The 21,899-nt window shown below is 44.2% G+C and overlaps 2 protein-coding genes and 1 non-coding gene across 4 annotated transcripts; 2 read left to right on the top strand and 1 right to left on the bottom strand.

Moving 5' to 3' along the window:
- Window positions 1–195: 195 nt before the first annotated feature.
- kri1 (KRI1 homolog) lies at window positions 196–11,452 on the top strand. Its single transcript, XM_061231260.1, has 19 exons — window positions 196–430; window positions 970–1,040; window positions 1,335–1,440; window positions 1,651–1,753; window positions 2,102–2,159; window positions 2,340–2,389; window positions 2,542–2,638; window positions 2,744–2,821; window positions 2,965–3,071; window positions 3,246–3,378; window positions 3,603–3,698; window positions 5,431–5,601; window positions 7,058–7,136; window positions 7,282–7,394; window positions 7,606–7,780; window positions 8,510–8,640; window positions 9,646–9,710; window positions 9,797–9,892; window positions 10,483–11,452. Exons 1-19 carry the CDS (start codon window positions 346–348, stop codon window positions 10,964–10,966), a joined length of 2,298 nt encoding a protein of 765 aa, XP_061087244.1. The 5' UTR covers window positions 196–345; the 3' UTR covers window positions 10,967–11,452.
- On the top strand, window positions 8,801–8,896 carry LOC133123015 (Z30 small nucleolar RNA). The gene has a single exon (XR_009708187.1). It is a non-coding gene; the product is annotated as a Z30 small nucleolar RNA (small nucleolar RNA).
- A 1,687-nt stretch (window positions 11,453–13,139) lies between the features above and the next one.
- Window positions 13,140–20,353, bottom strand: si:zfos-323e3.4 (volume-regulated anion channel subunit LRRC8E). Of its 2 annotated transcripts, XM_061233221.1 has the most exons (3): window positions 20,113–20,353; window positions 18,507–18,655; window positions 13,140–17,612 (listed from the first exon to the last, which is right to left on the bottom strand). In XM_061233221.1, the coding sequence occupies exons 2-3, from the start codon at window positions 18,645–18,647 to the stop codon at window positions 15,336–15,338; spliced, it is 2,418 nt and encodes an 805-aa protein (XP_061089205.1). In that variant the 5' UTR covers window positions 18,648–18,655; window positions 20,113–20,353; the 3' UTR covers window positions 13,140–15,335. The 2 variants fall into 2 exon arrangements, with proteins under 2 accessions (XP_061089205.1, XP_061089206.1); XM_061233222.1 differs by lacking the exons at window positions 18,507–18,655; window positions 20,113–20,353 and adding an exon at window positions 18,222–18,486.
- Window positions 20,354–21,899: the final 1,546 nt, after the last annotated feature.

Below are 21,899 nucleotides of genomic sequence, written 5' to 3'. Positions count from 1 at the left end.
CCAGGTCCCAGTCAAGCACCTTAGCCACTGCTACATATAATATACTTTGTAAACGTGGGATTATCTTTTTTTTCTGTATTTTTGTACATTTTTATCGCAACAAAAATAACAATGTATGGACGGAAGAGGTACCTTTGGCACGTCTTTGTATTGAATTGACGTTGCAAAGCACGATTGGCTGGGCTAGATTTGAACTTTGCACTCTAGCGCTGGATCATTGTACCACGTGCTCCTCCATAGTTTCTGTAAGCAGAAACGTGAAGCTTGGTCTCATCGAGAAAAGTTAAAATATTAGCTAAAACATTACAGTGTGTGGTTTTGTCAGGCTTATGCATAATAACGACAATGTCTCGAGAATCTAAGTTCAAGATCAATCCGAAATTCGCAGAGAAATACGAGAAATATCGACAGAAAGAAGAATTGCAGAAACGTAAGTGTGTAGTGCAGACAGTTAGCTTGTAAGCTAATTTCATTTTCGCAGCCCAACCGGTCTCTTTTTACGATGCATAATTTAACTATACAAAATGTAGCACTTTTAGTTAATATCAACGTTATCGAGGTAGTTGTGTAGAAGCTTAACTATTACGTTGTCGAAAATAAGACTTTGATCCTCACAGCTAAAGTTAGATAGGTCTACAACTCCTTTACTTTGCATTGTAGGTATTTAGTCCAAGCATCTTATTCAGAAAACTACTTTCAATGCAGTCATGCAGCTAATTTCATGAAGCATTTAGGTTAATTACGTTGCTGAAGGTATACCGGTACCATACGCGTGACCATATAGTTATAAATGCACTGCCTTTACCCTTATACTGCATTTAGAAACCGTTAGCTCTGACGAAGATTAGTGAACTCACTGGCTATATTCCAGCGAGATTTGAACTCCAGAGTGCTAACCATTAGACAATGGAACCTTGCATGTTGTTTTTCCGCCTTATTGTAATCCGAGTGTCTGTCTGTCTACGTTAGTGAAAGACCGCTATGGAGATGAAACTGGGGACACTGAATCGGACTCGGAATCAGATGAGGACAGTGAAGTGGTGGGTCCAAGCTGCGTCTAGAACTTTTTTGGGCAACAATTTAACAGTGTACCGATATTGTATGCAATGTTTTATATAACCATTTGTTAACAAGATGTTTTTATTTGTAAGTAACTTGTGACACGCCAGGTATTAGGAGTAGTGCTAGTTATCAAATTGTCAAGATGATGCTTTTACCAAATTGTTCGAGCTGTACATTTGTATGTGAATGCCACACAAAGCGCTTGGGTTCACCTGCAAGTGTGTCTTTAGGGCTTTGCATCACTGCATGCCTCTGATTTTTTTGTTTGCTAGGAGCTGGACCCCAGACTTGAGAAGGACTTTTACAGAACACTTTCCTTACTCAAAAAGAAGGACCCCAAGATCTACCAGCAGGATGCCAAATTTTACACTGCTCAAGGTTTCTGTTGATGTTGTCATTGTTTAATTTATTTCTGTTGATATGATTGGGCTCTTGAGTAATCAAATGCTGCATTTTTATTAGAGGGCCTTTTTTCAAGTTCTGAAATGCGTTGTGGGAATGTTTACCTTGGGTAAAGAGGAGCCACTTCTCATCTCATTGGGAAAGAGGTTTTTCTAAACTGTTTTGTCTTGAAATATACCTTTGTAGAGTCTTCAGGTGACAGTGATGACCAGCCCTCTACTTCAAAAAAGCAGGAGAAGCCCATGTTTCTGAAAGACTATGAGCGGAAGGTCATTCTGGAGAAGGGCGGGTGAGCGTCCCACAATGCGAGTGTGTTCATGTGCTCTGTCAGCGTCTCGAAGTGAATCTGTGTGTTCATGTGCTGTCAGTGAATCTGTGTTCATGTGCCATCAGTGGACGTGTCTTCATGTGCTGTCATTGAATGTGTGTTCATATGCTGTGTCTGTCAATATCTCTGTGAATGTGTGTTCATGTGCTGTCAGTGAACGTGTGTTCATATGCTGTGTCTGTCAATATCTCTGTGAATGTGTGTTCATGTGCTGTGCCTGAGTTTATTTCACTTTTCATTGCCATGTAATGTTGCAGTGCTTTTACCAGCGGCATTCATTGGGCTGTGTCTTCATGTTTTTGTTACCAGTAAATATGAAGATGAGGATGATGAGAGTGATGCTGAAGATGTGGCCAGGAGGATGGAGGTATATTGTGCACAGAGCTGGTTTTGAGTAGGATTTTGCATTTGAATGTTGTATGTGTGTAATGTGTGTAATGTTTCGTCATTATAATCCCAGAAGTAGAGGGTTGTTTTAATTATAATCCAGGAAGTAAAGGATTGTCCTTCGTTAAGCACTGTTTTGTTCTGTGCACTTTGTTTGCAGAGAGACGCTTCCCCCAGCTACATGCAGGAGCAGAGGGAACTGAAGGAGAGGTATGGCCCAGGGATCAGTCTGTTCACGTCTTATTTTGGCATTATAAGGGCACTCACGGCATACTCTCAGTGCACAGTATAACCTTTCTTTTCTTCTGCCTCTCTGGCATTTCCTCTCCTGTCTCCTGCTCTTTCTGACATTCTTTCTCCAGCTTCCAGAAGTTTGTTCAGGACAGTGACGATGAGGGTGGTGAGGGAGATGGGGACTCGCAGCTGCTCACGAAACGGATAAAAACCCAGGAGGAGAAGGTGAGAGAGAGTCAGGGCCTGCATGAATTTCAGCTGTGAATCATTAAGCTATGGACATGTTGAGTTGTCAGGGACCAAATGGCTGTCTGTGTGTCTGTCTGCCAGGATAAGGAGGAAGTGGACTACATGGAGTGGCTGAAAGGCCAGGCGGAGCTGGAAGGAGCAGAGGAGGTGCAGGACATGGTGAGTGAGAGAGTGAGAGAGTGAGAGAGTGAGAGAGTGAGAGAGTGAGAGAGTGAGAGAATGTGTGTGGAGGACAGAGTAGGCATCCACAGGCTTTCTGCCAGTGCACTGACTGAGTGGCTGATGGCCTGTGTTTGTGACAGAGGTATTTGAGGGACTACTGGAATGATCCCCAGCTGGACGAGAGGGAGAAGTTCCTGAGAGACTATGTCCTCAACAAGGGATACCTGGAGGAGGACGAGGAAGACCGGTGAGTAAGGCACAGAGACACTCGGAACACGAACACTCGCTTACACACTGGCACACAAAATGTCTATGCAAGTCCCATCAGATGCTGATTAAACACTCAAAAAATTGATACCGGTGCAGGTGTATGTAGAGTTTACCAGAGATGTTTGTTTGACTGTGTGTGTGTTGTGTTCAGAGTCCCCAGTTATGATGAAATAGTACAGGAGGATGTTGAGGACTCCGAGGAGGAAGGGGAGTCCTTCTTGGAGCGGCAAGAGGACTTTGAGAGGCACTACAATTTCCGGTTTGAGGAACCAGATGGCAATGAGGTGAGATCCTGTGTGTGTGTGTGTGTGTGTGTGTGTGTGTGTGTGTGTGTGTGTGTGTGTGTGTGTGTGTGTGTGTGTGTGTGTGTGTGTGTGTGTGTGTGTGTGTGTGTGTGTGTGTGTGTGTGTGCAGCTGTGGGAAGGTAAGGTGCAATCCAAGGCCCTTCCTGATCAAATGGTGAAGTGTGCGCGCCTGCGGTTAAACATCACTGTGCCTCATCCTCCAGATCAAAACATACCCACGCACCATTGCAACCTCTGTGCGCACCAAAGATGAGCGGCGGAAACGCAAGAGGGAGGAAGTGAAGGAGAGGAAGATAAAGGTAAACTTCTCGCACTGTGGCTGGGTTCCATTCCACTTTAACACATTCCCTTCCCTTGCAGTCATTCCCCAGGGAAGGCATTTCCTGACTACGTTTGTGATGTGCGATAAGCAAACTTAAAAGGTGCTCTGCAAGTTAGCATAGACTATGAACAAACCAAAATGAAACTGAACTGCCCTCGCAATCTATATAGGAAGTGCTGCCCTACAGTGACCTCTGAACTGTGATGGTAACCTTGGCTCCATGCGCAAGTATTTTCTTTTTACTTCAGATGACTACATGGCCCACAGTCCAAACACATGCAGGTTAAGCTGATTGCAGAGTCTAAATTTCCCATAGGTATGAGTGTGTGAGTGAATGGTGTGTGTGCCCTGCGATGGACTGGCGACCTGTCCAGGGTGTATTCCTGCCTTTCGCCCAATGTATGCTGGGATAGGCTCCAGCCCCCCTGCGACCCTGTTCAGTATAAGCGGGTTAAGATAATGGATGGATGGATGACTACATGGCAATAAAACGTGGACACTTAATCGACTAATATTTTAGCATAAATAATTATTACCAAGCACACATACTATAAAGATATATATATATATAATAAAAACAAATGTGGGCCAAAATTTTGTTCATTGGCCAATCAAAATCATATAAAGTTTATTTGATTTTAGTTGGCCAATGAACAAAATTCACCTTTTGGACAATTTATTCAAAGTCCAAGGTGCATTGCATTGCATTGGGGGCGACATGGCTCAGGCAGTAAGAGCAGTCGTCTGGCAGTTGGAGGGTTGCCAGTTCGATCCCCCGCCCGGGCAGTGTCGAAGTGTCCCTGAGCCAGACACCTAACCCCCAAATGCTCCTGACGAGCTGGTCGGTGCCTTGCATGGCAGCCAATCGCCGTCGGGGTGTGAGTGTGTGTATGAATGGGTGAATGAGAAGCATCAGTTGTACAGCGGTTTGGATAAAGGCGCTATATAAATGCCAACCATTTACCATTTACCATTGCAAAAGAGAAAAAAAGATTTATACGAAGATAGACCCGTGATACTGTGCAGAGGGGGTTTTCTGACGACCTGTTCCTCCGCTTTCCAATCGATGTACTATGTCAATGGCTGTTTTAGGAACGACTTTACACCTAGTAAGGTGTAGCTGTAAAATTTAAGTGGCGTCTCAACTCTGTCGGAACTAAATCAGTTGGTGCAACTGGTTTAAATTAAGTTATGGCGTAACTCCGAATTTACGCTCAAGCTAGCCTTCATTTGAACTTATTTCAATGTTCTAGTGCAACAGGCTGCTGAGGAGCCTGGATCTCCCACTCCTCACTCAATTAAAAGGTTATGCACACTCTCAGTCCTATCATGTGTGTCAGTATGAGACTAATGAACTCCTGTCAGGATAACCCTTAGACCTGTCTGTAAGGCCTGGTTCCTGCTTGAACTGGCAGCCACCCTATGGAGGGGCCTAATGCCCGGAGGTGGTTGCCAATAGTTTCAGTCCATTATGGACAGCAGCCTATGCTACAGCGACAATGAAATGGCTTTGTCCGACAATGTAGATGAATATGGACCGTTGAAATGTTTTGATGAAGCATGGAGACTTTCCGTACTGACCTTCCGCCAGCAGCAGAATCGGGAGCGGCCGTACAGGCCCTCCGTACGGAGACTGGTGGATCAGGCACGAATCGGGCTTAGCCCAATCCGGTCCTGCCCGTCTCACTGCTCCCCCGTGCTCCCCGCAGGAGAAGGAGCAGAAGCAGGCGCAGCTGAAGCAGCTGAAGAACCTGAAGCGCAGCGAGATCATGGAGAAACTGCGCAGGCTGCAGGACCTGACGGGCAACAAGCAGCTGGGCTTCGGTGAGGGCGACCTGGAGGGAGACTTCGACCCCCAGCAGCACGAGCAGCTCATGCAGGTGGGTGTCACATTACATTCTTGGCATTTGGCAGACGCTCTTATCCAGAGCGACATACAGTTCATTAGACTAAGTAGGAGACAATCCTCCCCTGGAGCAATGCAGGGTTAAGGGCCTTGCTCAAGGGCCCAACGGCTGTGCGGATCTTATTGTGGCTACACCGGGATTAGAAAGGGTAGCTACCGTAAGCATGATGGCAGTATGCTATATAATATAAGATGGTCACTGAGGGCATGGCATGTCATGAAGGGAATATCGTGTCTAAGCTGCTATTAACAGCTTTATGTAAGGTTGGGTGATATAGCCATCGCGGTATAAAAAAATTTTTTTGTAAGTGCAGTAACATTTATCTCCGGCATGCGGTGCTGGATTTCTTAATCATACCTGATGCGATAACACACCTCTAACTTTCTGAGCCAAAGTGAAATGCTTCCGCTGGAAAAAAAAACAAATTCAATGTATCTTTTCAATGTTGATATGACTACAACAGGGCCATGCCGTTTCCATGTGGTAGATAAAAACATTACTACAAGGGTAAAGCGAAAACATAAGCAATGTGTTTTTCAGAACTAATAGGTAAGTTACCCAACACTGAGTAGATACAAGTGATGTTTTTTCTCCCCCGGGGAAATTTCACTGTAGTTTGGAGATGTGTTACCATATGATTAAAGATGAAAAGACGGAGCGAAACCTACCGCCACTTGACAGAGATAGTTGTTATTGTGCTAAAAAAACTATTTGCAGTACCGCGATAGCTATATCACGCAGCCCTAGTTGCCTGTATATATAATTTATGTACATACATACAGTTTTCTGGTGCGATGGATGTAGCCCAGATCAGCATTCACTCTGCACAGAGGGAGCTGAAAGTCTCCCTCTCCCACTTCTCATTACTGGCCTTGATCTTATTACAGGTCACTCGACTCTGATCTGAAAAAAAACAAAAAAAAACAAAACTATCTGAACAATAATGTTTGGGACCTTTATTTTTTTTCTTCACTCAGCTCTGTACTCTACAATTTTAGAGTTGTAAGCAAACCGTTCACTTGTGGTCGGCTTTCATTGACATGAACGAAATGTAATGCTTGCAACATTTTAATGTTATGTAAATCAAAAGCCATGTTTAGCGCATATCCTTGGCAAGTAGGGACTGCTTGCTGTGCACAATGCCTGAGCGATATCAGCCCTGATAAGGGAGTTGTGGAATGCCTAAGGATACACTGCAAGGTCAGAGAGCTGAACTGAATTGTCCGGTGGAATGAATGGTAAACTTGTTTGTTGAGTGCAGTGCAGGGTTTTACAGTTCTGGGTACAAGCCGCAAGTACAAAGCATCATTTGTTTGGCTGGGCTGGGAGTCCACGCCTCACCTATCACACCTGTACCTGAACTGGCAGCGTTACCTTGGTCTTACCTGCTCTTACCCTTCTCTCTCTCTCTCTCGCTCTCTCTGTGCAGAAGTTCTTTGGAGATGAGTATTATGGACAGGGGGAGGAGGAAAAGCCCCAGTTTGATGATGAAGAGGAGGATTTGGATGGTATGTTCACTGTGTGTCCTGCAGGTGTAAAAACACTCTAAAGGTGTCTGGAGAATTAAAACAAAGATGTATGTGTATAGATGGTTTCGGTTCTTGTTTTTGTTTTTTTTTAAACAAGTATAACAACCTTCTGTCTTTCTCTCAGGACGGTGGAACTGGGACACGTGGACAGGGGAGGGAGAGGAGGGTGAGGACGGCGAAGGAGAGGAGGAAGAGTACGAGATACACCAGCCCAACTGTGACGATCCTGATTTCATTGTAAGATGGATTTGAATCTAGAATTTTTGCTTTTTGACCAGTTAGAGTGAATTTCAATTCAATTTGGACAGAAAGGAGTCTTAAGTAACAGTTTTAAATGTTTTTTGTAACAAGACCTTTCTTTTGCCTGTGGTAAAGAGGTGAGCACATTTGAAACACAGTTGCGATGTCTTATTGGAACACTGTGAAAGACTTGACCCCTGACCTACAGATGGATGCAGACTATGACCCCAGTCAGCAGCCCACCACGTCCAAGAAGAAGAAGAAAAAAGAAAAGGAGGAGAAGAGGAAGATGAGGAAGGAGGATGCCCCTCTAATGGGGAAGAAGAGGAAGAAGTCACACTTTACAGAGGTCATCATGAAGAGCAAGCCTGTCTTTGACCCCCGTGAGTGGCATTGTATAATAGTGTCATCGGTGGTTCCTGTACAGTGTTCCTAATGGTAGTCCAGTTTCACCTGATGTGCTGGGATATCTTTCTTCTCACCAGTTTCCACAAGGCATGCAAATTTGGACCAATAAAATTCATGTCAAACCATAAACCTGGGGTAGTAGACAGTATAATCATATTAGTCACTGTCCACAAAGCGATGTACAGCTTATAAATTGGGTGCAAGTGTGGTTTGTGACAGTGCTGCACTGAGATGACAAGAGCCTCCAGTTTCAGTTATCCACTATCATCAGGCCACCAGATGGCGCTAGCTGGACTGTGAATAACGGAGATCAAAGAGAATAAAGAGTTGGGCAATTCAAGCTTATAAATGGCTAATATTTTCCATCAACCAGAGATGTTATTTCTGACTGATATTCCCTTCATAACTGCAGTATCAATGCAAATGACACACATTAATTTCCTGCAGCTCTTTATCAGCATTGGGCCTTTGTCCAAGAGTGTACACAAAGTGTGTACATAGGTGCGTTTCAACAGCCTCGCTTCATCAATCTGCTAATACCAAAGCCAACAGTGGTCTGAAATGGCAGCGATGGTACACAGTTTGTAATAACGTTAGGCAGTTGTCTTGATGGGCTGTAAAAACTACAATGGCTCTATTGTTAGAGTTCAGGGCGTGTGTCCAAGTGCTGTGTGTCCAGTGGACTAAGGATGGTTGTGTTTCAGAGGAGAAGAGCTTTGAGCAGTACCTGGATGAGTACTACCGGCTGGACTATGAGGACATCATCGACGATCTGCCTTGCAGGTTCAGATACAGGCAAGTCCTGTCCAATGACTTCGGCCTGTCCACTGAGGAGGTGAGGGTTAACGGTGGTGGTGGTGTTGTAGTGCAGAAGGTGCTGCCAGCATGGGTGGCCTTCTTTGTTCTGTGTGACTGGGGTTTGCTTTGTCGCATTTGTCATTGCAAAGTATAAACAAGTCGGAATGTAGGAGTTTTCCCCCAGGGTTCTGGAGTCCAGCGCTGATGAGCTGAAGTATAGTCTGACCTGGTATTGTTGCCCCCTGGGGCAACTCTGACCAGGGCGTGATTACTGTAATCTTCTCTCTGAGTTGGCCGGGCGGAGGGGGTAATTTGGTATTCTGAACGGGAACTGAGTGGGCTATCCCTGTGAACACCTCTGCATTCCTATGTGTTTTTTTGAGGAATGTTAAGCCAGGAATACACCAAGCAAACCGTTGCGAGACAAGCTGGTGTCTCTGATTGAGGAGAGAGCACAATTGCGCAATATTAAAGACTGGGCCTATTGTGATGAACCATAAGATCCAGGCTGTGGCGAGAAAGAGGAGATCGGACATCATCGGTTCTCTTGCTATATTCTCTCGTTGAGTTGACTCTTCAGCCTAGGGTCTCTGTCATAAAATGACGACTTGTGGTTTGTACAGGTCTGAGTACAGGCTCCAAGTACAAAGCATTATTTGTTTGGCCAGGCTGGGAGCCCATGCCTCACCGATCACACCTGCACCTGAACTGGCAGCGTGCCCTTGGTCTTACCTCCCGAGGGTCTCTCCGCCGACTTGCACTCGCTGAGGCTAATAATACAAATGGATGCAAATGAGGAGGCGACCATCAGTGCGGTGTGAACACTCCTGACAAATGTTAACGAGACCCTAACCCCCCCCCCCCCCCACCCCATTAGTCGGCCGACTTTCGGCACTTGGTGTATTCCCTGCTTGACATGGTAGCTTCAAAAGAAGCTACACTAAGCTTCTGAACCCAGTATGGTTGAGGAGACGTGTAATATTTAGCATTCTTGACCTGGTGTCCTTCCCTCTCACCCCCCACTCTTCACACTCCTCTGCAGATCCTGGGAGCTGATGAGAAGGAGCTGAACCGCTGGTGCTCTCTAAAGAAGACCTGCATGTACAGGTAACCTCTGGGACCTGTGTCTAGTGAGGAAAGGTTGTCAAAGAAGACCCTCTGACTGTATTCTGTTCTTCTCTCTCTTCCTTCAGATCTGAGAAGGAGGAGTCCAGCGACCTGAAGAACTATAAGATCAAGGCCAGTAATGAGAAGAGGAAGAGGGAGATTCTCAGCTCCCTGTATGCAGAGTAAGTGCTGATCTGCAGAGCTGTGATCTGGGGCACAGTTCTGTTTTTCTGGGGGTGTTTATAATCGGGAAATTACTGGCCCATCAGAAAACATAACATGTTTTAATGTAGTACCTTGTACCTTGCTTGAAGGCAAAACAAACTTCCCTATCATGGCAACGTGTTTCTTCATTTTTTTAGATGGTGTTTTCGGGTGATTTGTTTCAATATCCTGAAAATGTAAAATCTCATTGGGTTCCCGTATGAAAAATGTTTTACTTTTTTGCTTACTCTGTGAAGACGCAGCCCTTCACAAACACTTGTTTTGCAAGACATTCAGTTTAATGGAGATGCATTCATGCAAATCAACCACCATGAATACCACACCTGTTGATACTCAAAACAGTTAATGTCCCATCAAGATCAAGCCAGAGCCAGTAGCTTAATGGTGTGGTGCCCAATTTTGTTTATGAACAATGTCCTCCACCTTACACAAATACATTTTGTAGTGGGAACCAAAAGAGAGCCAAGTGTATGCGCCATTTGAATGTCCTTTTGAAAATGAGCTCTCTACCTCAGTGCTTAATGGCTCTTGGCTGTTTGCTTCACAGGGAGGAAGCACTAGAAGAACAAGCTATTGGTAAGGCCAAGGTCGGGAAGAAGAGAAGAGACCGAATAAAGAAGAAGGAAGGAAAGGGAGAGGAGAAGGAGGTGGAAGACACAGAGGCAGTAGTGGACTCTGTTGAAGGCAAGCTGGTTGAGTCCCTGCAAGTGGCCGGGGCTGAGGGAGACGAGGCCGAAGAGTTCTTGGTCCCAAAGAAGAAACTGAAGGAGAGCCCAAAAGCCAGCGAAGCTGTGGAAGCTGTGGAAGGTGTCCGGCCGAAAGAAAGCACAAAGTGGCCCAAGAAGAGACGCAGGCCCCTGGGAGGACGCCTGCTGTCGGGGTCCTTCAGAGTGAAGATGGGGGGCCGGGAGTTCAGCGGGCAGAGACTGAAGGCCTACGGGCTCAATCCCAAACGGCTGCGTCACAGGCAGCTCAACCGGCAAAAGAGGAAAGAGCAGGAGAGGAGGGAGAAGAGAAAGGGCCAGGACTGAGACTGCTGGAAGGGCCGTCAGCATCGCTCTTCAAGTTGAGGTTTTTCAGCTTGACAATGGCCAACCAAAAACAAAACAAACAAAAAAACAAACCAAAAAAGAAATTGATTTGCTCTGTAAGTTTCTATATTGGCTGAATTTGATATGTTTTATATTTAATATCTGAAGAAAAAACTCCTGGTCTAATTTATTGGGGACCTTCACTTTCTTTATGCAGAATGACTTTGTATCCTGTCAGAATGAGAATACAAAATACCACTGTTCGATTATATCTTTTTCCTTTTGCTTGAGGAATTATTTTATTTTAAGGTTCCACTAATGTTAGTATGGGATTGTATGTCCAATGGAATATGGTGCCCTCCATACTGTTTGGGACAAAGACCCATCATTTATTTATTTGCCTCTGTACTTTCAGATTTGTAATAAAAAAATCACATGTGGTTAAAGTACACATTGTCAGATTTTAATAAAGGGCATTTTAATATATTTTGGTTTCACAATGTAGTAATTACAGCAGTGTTTATACATAGTCCCCCCATTTCAGGGCACCATAATGTTTGGGACACAACAATGTTATGCATGTGATTCATGGGCATTACTAGTTGCTGGATGCTCTTCCAGGCCTGTATTTCAGACATCTTTAGCTAGTTTCGGGGGCTAGTCCCCTTAAGTTTTGTCTTCAGCATATGAAAGGCATGCTCAATTGGGTTCAGATTGATGATGGACTTGGCCACTCAAGAATGTCCAAGAAAGCTATTTTTTGGCTTTGAAAAACTCTTTTGTTGCTTTAGCAGTATGTTTAGGATCATTGTCTTGCTGTAGATTTGACTGCGTTTGCTTGAAATTGAGCAGATAGGATGTGTCTATACACTTCATTTTGCTACCATCAGCAGTTATATCATCAATGAAGATACGTGAGGCAGTACCTTCGGCAGCCATAAATGCCCAGGGCATAACACCCCCACCGCCGTGTTTCACAGATGAGGTGGTATGCTTTGGATTGTGGGCAGTTCCCTCTTGTCATCACTGATATAATTTAATCTCAATAATCAAATTTTTGTCTCATCTGCCCACAAGATCTTTTTCCACAACTGGTTGCTCTTTTAAGTACTTCTTGGCAAACTAACCTGGCCATCATTTATTTGCTTTGCATCTTGCAGTGTAGCCTCTGTATTTCTGTTCATGAAGTCTTCTGTGGACAATGGTCATGGACAAACCCACACCTGACTCCTGAAGAGTGTTTCTGATCTGTCAGACAGGTGTGCGATTAGTAAGCTCACCAGTGCTCTCTTATTTATGTTGAAAATCTGTTGATTTTGGTAAGACTAAGGTTTGGCTGAAGTCTGTGATCATTAATTCTTGTTTCTCAGTCTCATAATGGCTCCTTTGACATTCATCGGTCCTCACGTTGATAAATAGCAATGATAGTTGCTGAGAGCTCTTTTACCTGCATTAAACCTGTATGAACACTGCTGTAATTTCTACATGGTGAAACCAAAATGTATCAAACTACACTTTAATCAAATCTGAGAATGTGCAAATCAGAGGCATTTTTTGAATCACTGGACCATTTAAAAACATTACTGGGCCTTTAATTCCCCCCTGGAGGACGAAGTTGTAACGGATGCGTTTCTATGTGGTTCCGGTGTGGTGGTGATGAGACGCGTGATTTCTGCCCCCTGGCAGATTTCTGAGGAATGTGTAAATTATTCACCATTCCTCTTAAGTTAACCCGCCACACATAAATTGAGGCTAGGAATTGGTGGTTGTGGTCTTAGAAGACAAATGATTAGGACAACAGATATGGGGACACACACTACTACCGTGCTACATTGCTTTGTGCACTGTTGGAAATTTCCACTACTTTCTGAGCCTCGCCCTTTCTTTTCAGCAAGGAGGGTGGGGTAGCTTGGGGGTGGGGGTGGGGGGTGTGTTGTTATTAGGGTCGCTGAGCGAGCTCCAGAAAGTGGGTGTATCTGTTAGGAGATCGCATAGGTATGTCCCTGTCTGTGATGCCATCTCTAGTGGGGATGCATGCTTGGACCTGACTTCACAGAAGGGGTCCTGTACAGGCATATCCTAAAATGTTAAACAACCTTTGGACAAGTTACAAGGTGTGTGTGTGTGTGTGTGTGTGTGTAGGTGAGAGAGAGCAGAGACAACTCTACTGACATAAGAAGAAATTTTTTTATTTCCTGTTTTTGCTCCTTTCTACAATCAGTTCACTTATGGTAGTGAGACATTAAAAGCTCACAGCAGATCCACTCCTACAGGAGCTCCTTAAAATGACAGTTACAGCGTTGCATCATCTAGCAGTTTTTTTCTAGTACTAGGACAATGGATGTAACTTAAGACACTTTGCTCAATGACTGTACAACTGCTTCCCTCCTGGGATTTGAACCATTACTCTTCTACCATACATACACATCTGGCTTTCTATAGATGTATACAGAAAAGTTGGTCATTTACCTTTGTTGATTAAATTTCACATTAATGAACTTCTGTATTACACCAGTTTGCTAATTCGTTATAGTACACTGTCCTCAGTAAACACTATTTCCACATTCACACTGTAATCTATGTCATGTAGCATGTGTGCTCCTTTTGTCCTTCAGCCATTCCTAAGGACAACAAACTAAAATACCCATACAAAAATACCCATTATTAAATGTGAGTGCAATGTTTCAATTCACAATCCTGTCTATTTTCAAAATGACTACTACACAAGGGTATTATAACAAGGTAGTGCTGGCAGTCAGAAATGAGGTAGAGACTGGAGGCTAAGGTTTGGCAGGTGAGGTGTCGACTAACTCCTGCCACCCTTAAGCCGTTCTTTGGTGCTTTTTAGAAGGATGACATGCAAACAAGGACTGAAGGGGTTTGAAAAGACTTAAATCATCAGTAGCTTTCAGGCAAGGAGGAAGGGGGTTGGTGTGAATGTGACCAAAGACAAAGAACAAGAACAACCAGTTCAACAAGGTGCAGACATACTTGCCCATCCCTCACACAAAAACATTGCTGTGCTCCTCCCCATAGAATGGTGCAGCACATTGGCAGATAACCTGGCATATTTGGGGGTGTGCTTCTAATTAAAATGTGACTTGGCATACCTGGACATCACCTATTCAAGTAGATATTATTTTACTGTATTTTGTAATAACGGAGTTCAAGCTACAGACGGCTTACTATGCTCTGGAACTGTGGAACTGAAAGATATTCACATGTTACTCAGTATCCCTGCTAAACTGCATCGAAATGCAAGACAATGACAGTATAGGGGTTATGACATTAAATTGATGTGGTGTAGAGCCGACACATTATGATAAGTACAGAAATTATAGTTATGACGATGATTCAGATAGAAAGATCTCACTTAAGGACCTACATTGCTTTGGCAACCAGTGCATTCCACCCCCCTTTTCAAAATACATTTTCAACAACCGCCATGACTCTGGCCAGTATAGTACAATTAATTTGCTTGTGTGCTTTTGAATACAACTCTGGCGGAGAGGCTTGTGTCCATGTGTCAATAACAGAAAGCAGATTCAGTCCCCTTTCATGGCAGGAAATTCAATACATAAATGGTCAGGTTAATAAATGCATATTCATATTTGGACGGACAAGATGAACATTAGTATGAGGTGGTTATAAAGGCAATTCTTATTTTTGTCAAAACATAGCCTCGAGAAGGGCTCCTCAATCTTATCCAGAAAGGGTTGGTGTGGGTGCAGGCGTTTGTTCCAACCAAGCAGTTGCACACTGATTCTACTAAAATCATTCATATCAAATACCTGAATCTTGCTATGGTTCTTGATCAGGGTCCTTAGCAAAGACTCAAGGGGGGGGGGCGACATGGCTCAGGCAGTAAGAACAGTCGTCTGGCAGTCGGAGGGTTGCCGGTTTGATCCCCCGCCCAGGCTGTGTCGAAGTGTCCCTGAGCAAGACACCTAATCCCCAAATGCTCCTGACGAGCTGATTGGCGCCTTGCATGGCAGCCAATCGCTGTCGGTGTGTGTGTGTGTGTATGAATGGGTGAATGAGAAGCATCAATTGTACAGCGCTTTGGATAAAGGCGCTTTATAAATGCCAACCATTTACCATTTACCAAAAGCCTACACCCACACAGGCCCTTTTCTAAATAAGACTGAGTACCTCTGGCCTAGAGGCACAACTGTGAATGAGTAGCACTTGTAGTTGATTAATAAACCTTAGTCTGTAGTGTTGGGAAACCTTAGTTACAAATGTTTATTCAGACTTGTACCGCTCTTGTTACCACCTTCAAAATGGCAGGCTGATCTCTCACACCTGTGACCACTCTGGAGATTGCCAGACTCTTATACTGCTCATTCTGAGCCCTCTGAGCTGTCCCTCAGGTGTCACTCATTCGCTCTCTGATATCAGATGGCAGGACATCCAGGATATGCTGCTCTATAACTACCCCGCTCAGTTTCAGCATGGGGCAGTCCCTGATTTCCTGGGGCAACGACTCCAGGCGGTTCCCCTTGAGCTCCAGCCTGACCAGCTGGGCCAGGTTGGAGACACGAGGTGACAGGAAGGCCAGCCTGTTGTTGCCTAGCAGCAGGGTCTTAAGGCGCTTGCAGGAGAAGAGCTCGTCGGGCAACGACTCCAGGGAGTTGGATGCTGCTCCAAAGTACTGAAGGCTCTGCAGGATGCCCACCTCCGGGGGCAGGGAGCTGATGCCGTTGTGAGAGACATCGAGGTGCCGGAGCTTTGTGCAGTAGAAGAGCCTGGTGGGGAGGCTGCGGATCTTGTTCCAGCTCAGGTCCAGGGTCTCCAGGGCACGCAGCTTGCTAATATGCTCAGGGACGTACAGGAGGGCGTTGTGCCAGAGCCGGAGGGTGATCAGTCGGCGGCAGTGCTGTAGGCTGAGGATCTCTTCCACCGACGACAGCTTGTTCTCCTTCATGTCCAGCTCCTGCAGGTTGGACAGGCTGAAGACGGCGCTGGGTATGCGCTCCAGCTCGCAGCCCACCAGCTCCAGGCAGAGCAGGTTTCCCAGCTTCTTCAGGCTGCTGAAGGCCTGCAGCTTCGTGCCCTCGTTGTAGATGCACAGCCGCTGCAGCTGCTCGCCCGTGTCCGCCACACTGGCCGGGATCTTGGCCAGCCGGCTGCGCAGGGTCAGCACCCGCAGGTTCTTCAGCCCCCGCAGGGTGTCGAGGGATGCGTTGCGAGAGACCTCGTGGGTGAGGGAGCCAGTCAGGTGCAGCTCCTCCAGCCCGTTCAAGGTGTACGTCCACATGGGGACCTGCTCCAGACCCTCGAAGGTGAGCCGCAGGACCTTGAGGCGTTCGCGCAGGTTATTCAGAGCAGCCAGCTGCAGTTTGGTGGGGCAGTGGATCAGGCAGAGCTCCTCCAGGAAGACAAGCTGGGAGATGCTGGCCGGGATGGTGACGTCCTTGAGAAGCTCCAGTTTAAGGGACTCCACCTCGGTTATCTCGAAGAGGGTGTCCGGCAGCCCCTGGAGCATGAACAGGTGAAGTTCTAGCCTATCGCTGGGATTCCGGGAGAGCCTCTGCCGCAGCTTCTTGGGCGACCAATCGTGATTGAGGTTGACCTGCCTGAGCCGACTCTCGCTGACCTCTGACAGAAAAACTGCAAAGCGCTTGGAGTACAGGCCATCATACTGGTCGCTAAGGTGCAGGAGGAAGGCAAAGTCATTCTTGACATCTGGAATGTCATTGATGCCAGTCTCCAGGCGCACACTTTCAAAGGAATACTCCTTGAGTGGCCTATGGAACAGCCAGTACAGGGTATAGATGCACAAAACACCGTATACCCCAACAAAGCAGATGTAGCAGTAGGCCAACTTGGAGAACAGGTGCGCCTTGACGTGGTTGCAGCAATAAACGTCATACCCTGTCAATTCCTCTGGCACAGAACACCGAACTACAATCTGAATATTGGACACAAGGACAGCATTATAGATGGTAATAAGGACAAATTTGAAGACCTTGAGGGCCGTCTGCAGCACATACATGACGTAGAGCAGATCAGCCTCCTCCACATGAGTACGAAACTTTTTCACCTTTTCGAACAGAGCTTTCGCCTGTTCCCCTTCCTTCTTGTCCAGAAGAGAGACCGGCTGCTGAGGCTCCAAAGGCTTCTTCTCTGCGTTGGACTTGACAGAGGAAGAGCGCACCAAGCCTGCGGTCTCCTCTTCAATAATCGTACAATCTATAGAATGTTTTGACACGGTGTTCTTCCTCCAGATGACCATCTTCTCCTCCACACGTTCCTCAGACACCTCACTGAGAGCCCGTGTGGTCCAGGGGGAGTCAAAGCACTTTCCCAGGATGGTGACGAAGAGCTCGATCTTTGAAGAAGTGCCAGGGAACTTGAACCAAAAGCTACTGGCCACCATGAAGATCATTGTGTGGATAACCACCAGATATGGGAAATATTTACCATACCAGTGCACAGCTCTTTCGTAGCAGTAGTGGTTGACGAAAACGTACTGGTGTATGTCCAGATCATTCTTCTTTCCAAAGATCTCGCGTGACGCATTTTTTAAACGGGGCATGTTTTTTTCATTTTCATGGTATTCTGATATGTGGCTACAGTCAATGTCTTCTGGGGTGGAGGCAGCAAGGTGGCTCGGAAGACAAGAAATTCTATCCTGCGTCAGCTGTTTTGAAGAAAGCAGAGGTGCAAGTGTTACAGAAATAAGGTGTCCATTTATGGGCATCACTGTATGTTATGCTACTCAGGTATTCCCTGAAGACAGTGCCGGTACATCTCAATACTGGAACCTAATCTTTGAGATTAAATGAAATGACATTACATTTAGTACATGCTCATGTAGTAAGTGACTTGGATTACTTTTTTGCATTTATAGAGCTGGATATATACTGAAGCAATTTGGATTAAGTACCTTGCTCAAGGGTACAAAAGAAGTGTCGTACCTGGGAATCAAACCTGTAACCTTTTGGTTACAAGTCCAGTTCCCCAACCACGACAACAACAGTGTTTCAGCAAGCTAAAGGCAGCATTTATGTTGTATGTAATGCCAGTAATACAGTAAGATGACGACAACAGAGACTGAGCAAACATTAGCATTTTAGTATCAAAATGAACACATTACATCAACCTACACATTCCTGGTGGGTCCTTCCACCAAATCTACTGAAGAGGAACAAAACTGACACTACCAACAGCATTTCAGTTTCAGTTAAGGGTTTTCCCTTTCAAGTTTTGACCAGTAATCATAACAAATGCACGTACTACTAATACGTACATCTCCAGGTAATCTCCTCTGGACTGATCAAATCACTTCCTCAGTGGGATCCAACTCCTCTTTATCATCCAAACAGCCATCTCATCTGGATACAACAGCTTTTGTGAAATACCAGCCTAATGTTGCTTTAGCTATTGCTCTAAGACCTCTTTAAAATCTGTTGAGTGAGAGGCAATTCCTTCTCTTGTCGGTGCAGTCCATTTTATATTTTGCTGTTGAGAAGCACAGTACAAATGGTTTAAGGACCCGACTGCATAAATGAAGCTGTCTGCTCCATGTTCTTACCTGTAAAGTGCAGCCAAATACACCAATCATGAGCATGACGATGCACAGATACTCTGTGAATACATCCCACCAAGGCTTCAAAACCCTGAACTGGGGGTTCCGCTCCGAGGCAAACTGCCGGAACTCGTTCACTGGGATCATCCTGGGACCTTTAGGAAGAGAGGATTGGTAAGAGATGCGTAGAAGAGAATATAATGCTAAATCTGTCACAAATAGCTCAAAATATGTGTTTTTTCTAAATTCAAAACCTGTGTTAAGAACATTTTAGACTTGTAGATACTACACAACAGAGCCTTCCCTCCCAGTAGGCAGATCAGGGACCTATAGGGCCCCCAGCTTCCAAGCAGAAGAATGAGAAGGTGCCAGTGTTGGAGGTGCCCCCAAATTGCCTAGGGAGCCCCAAGTCTAGGGATGGCTCTGCTACACAATCATAGAATGGATCATTTTATTTGAATTTGTTGCCCTCAAACTCTGGTTACTATTGAACCCAGAGTTTGAACCAGAGCACATAGGCTAATAATCCTTAAAAGTATTTGTTATTTTGACTAACAACAGAATCCTATTTCTGTCAGCAAGTGAACCATTCCACCAGGGCCCTTTTTTATGGGAAAGCATGCCGGGAAACCCGAGTAGTTTCCAAGTAAAGGAAATGGAGTAAATTAGAAAACTCTTTTCATTTTCGCTCGAAGAGTTTCAATGCACAGATTATAATAGAAAAGACCTGCCAGGACTGAGAATGCACAAACTTGTTTGACAACACTGATGAGAAAAAAGACAGATCAGCTTCATTCTTGAAAGGGATACCAATAATTTCACATCACGACTTGGCTAGAATTCACCAAACCATTAAGTGGAGAACCGCAGGTGACAGAAAATATGTGGTTTCGCCTAGTGTATTCATTTAGCCTAATTAACGCGGTTAGTAAGTAGATTTAACCGCTGAAATAAAAATAAATATTGCTGTTATGATGTACGCGTAAAATACTTATTTTAATGTTTTAAACATATTTTTCGGTGATTTACATCCGTGTTCAGGCAGTGATTGGTCAATTTTTCATTCCAGGTATTACTAGGTATTGTTAACCCATTTGACTGTAACTGGTATGTGCAATAGCTACACTAAATGTGGATACAAAAGCTGCACTCCAAATATAACATACAATTTGTTTACAAATAAAAAAGCAGCAAAAATGGATTTCCATCGTGTGGATACAGAAGGAACAACATTGCCAGAATAATATGCGGAAATTATATGAATCTGAGGCTATATCTGACAACGTGTTGGAATTTTGAATGTATAGGGCAACTTTGTGCCAAAATACCGATATAGTGTTTAACTTGTCTTTAAACAGTTTTGTTAAAGATCCGTGGTAAAAAAAAAATAATAAAAAAAAAAAACACGCAACACTTCAGCGAATGATTCGCCTATATCCAGTTCAGGTTACATGTTTATAGCTTATAAGAGCTCAATATACCAACGCAACTCAGAAGGTTCCTTTATTCTTAATAATTTACTCAAAGCTGTGAGATACTAATATAGATTACAAAAAAGAGAGATTTAATCATAAGGGTAGAAGAAAACGTAAAACGGTTTAACTAGTTTTACCTGCGCTCGTGCAAAATCCACAGCCGGATATCTCCACCAGGCACTGTCCTAAAAGATATATGGGATTTTATCCATCACAACGAGTTTTTTCTGCCATAATAACCCCACACTTATGGTATGTTTCAGACAGGATTGTCGGATTATTTTCCCCCAGCGCCTAACTTTTGAATTCCTGAATTACTGTAATCGGACTGGTGTCCACTGGAACACAACCTGTTAACCAATACGCAAGGTAGGATTGAGTTACTGCTTCTCACCTAGTGCAGCTGCGCACAAGCAAGGAAATGGTAGCGAACGAAAGTCGGCCTTGGCTTCGTATATTTGTACGGAGGGAATGGGTTAATGTGAACACTACTGGTATAAAATATTTTAAAAACTATAATGTCATAAACACCATTGCTGTCATCATTATCCTCACAATAGCGTAGAAGTTCATTATTCAGGTAGGCCCCATTTGAGGTAACATTGCGTGAAAAGCCTAATTTTCATTACAACTGTGATAATTGCCCGGATGCAAGCTTTGAACGGTAATTGTCATTACCGAGTTTGAAATTTAAGCCTGAACAATTTGAACTCCTGCTCTGATTAGACCAATTCAGAATGACGATCCCTGTATGACATCCCGGTGCTACATTCATCTAGTTCATGCGAAGTGCCCACAGGCATGTATGATGCAATAATGATCACGACATTATGGCCAGATAATACTACTGCTACTACTACTTCTACTACTACTAATAATACTAATACTAATACTAATAATAATGAATATAATAATAATTAATATTATTATACAATTATGAAAAAATAATTACTTATGGATAAATGGTACGACAGATGTTATCCGTCATTACATTTTCCGATAAAAGTTTTGTCATTTGACACAATCAGACGTCATCGGTTATGCCATATTGTGAGAACTTTTATGTCGTGTATGAGTGTTGTCTTCTCGCGCGGTTTCAAGTAAAGTGTTACCGGATTGTTTTTATAGTACGCCTACCGTAGCCTAATCCAGTAGCCTACTGCACTGTACCTGTAACTATTTTACTTTGGTGTCCCCTGGTGGTCATATGGCGACATTTATCCACAGAACCGCATTTAAGCACTTTTAAGTGATTAAGCCTGAATAGAGATTTTAATAAGTCTAGTGTGAACTACTAATTGTATATGATTCATATGTGAATCGTACTTTTGCTTTTTATGGGGTGATAACTGGTGAGTTTACATTGCACCTAATGCAACACTGATGTGTTAAGTATCAAGTCTCAACCATACTAGTTTAGCGGAGCTCATCTTTGTCCGCTGTTGTCGAAGTTTTATTCATGTTCTTTGCAAACACTTCTTCCCAGTCTTGCTCGTTTCTACGGTTTTGATCATACAGGCTAATCGCAATGTGCAATATGTGTTTTACAGGGGTTTTATTGAGACTATTTTGTCCTTCTTTACCTGGTCTGGGTTGGGAACCTAAGCCTTCTGGAAGGAGAAAATATACCTTACATACCCAGAGAATTAAAACATACTTTAAAAAAATGTTTTAAAGTCTAAACTTGCAATTAAGAGGCTAAAATGCCTGAGTATTGGACATAGCATTTTCGGAGCATTTTATATTTTACAATCTTAGGAGTGCTTTTAAATGACTGAACTTTTCAATTCGGAATGGACTTGGGTGAACCATGCATCAAAGCACTTACTCTTGGGATTATTTTATTACACGTCTGCAACCAAATTTACACTGACGGGACAAATAAAGTTTGACTTCACTAACTTGACTTGAACATTTAGTATGA

This window comes from Conger conger, chromosome 2 (assembly GCF_963514075.1).
Source record: "Conger conger chromosome 2, fConCon1.1, whole genome shotgun sequence".
NCBI classification, from domain to species: Eukaryota; Metazoa; Chordata; class Actinopteri; order Anguilliformes; family Congridae; genus Conger; species Conger conger.
Note: the sequence above shows the minus strand (reverse complement) of the source record. Positions and strands in the feature narration are given on the sequence as shown.

Coding starts and splice junctions, on each gene's coding strand:
- kri1 (XM_061231260.1), top strand. CDS start 346: ATGTCTCGAGAATCTAAGTTCAAGATCAATCCGAAATTCGCAGAGAAA. Junction 1,041..1,334: donor CAGATGAGGACAGTGAAGTG/GTGGGTCCAAGC, acceptor TTTGTTTGCTAG/GAGCTGGACCCCAGACTTGA. Junction 9,893..10,482: donor CTCAGCTCCCTGTATGCAGA/GTAAGTGCTGAT, acceptor TTTGCTTCACAG/GGAGGAAGCACTAGAAGAAC.
- si:zfos-323e3.4 (XM_061233221.1), bottom strand. CDS start 18,647: ATGATCCCAGTGAACGAGTTCCGGCAGTTTGCCTCGGAGCGGAACCCC. Junction 17,613..18,506: donor TATTTGGCTGCACTTTACAG/GTAAGAACATGG, acceptor TCTTCAAAACAG/CTGACGCAGGATAGAATTTC.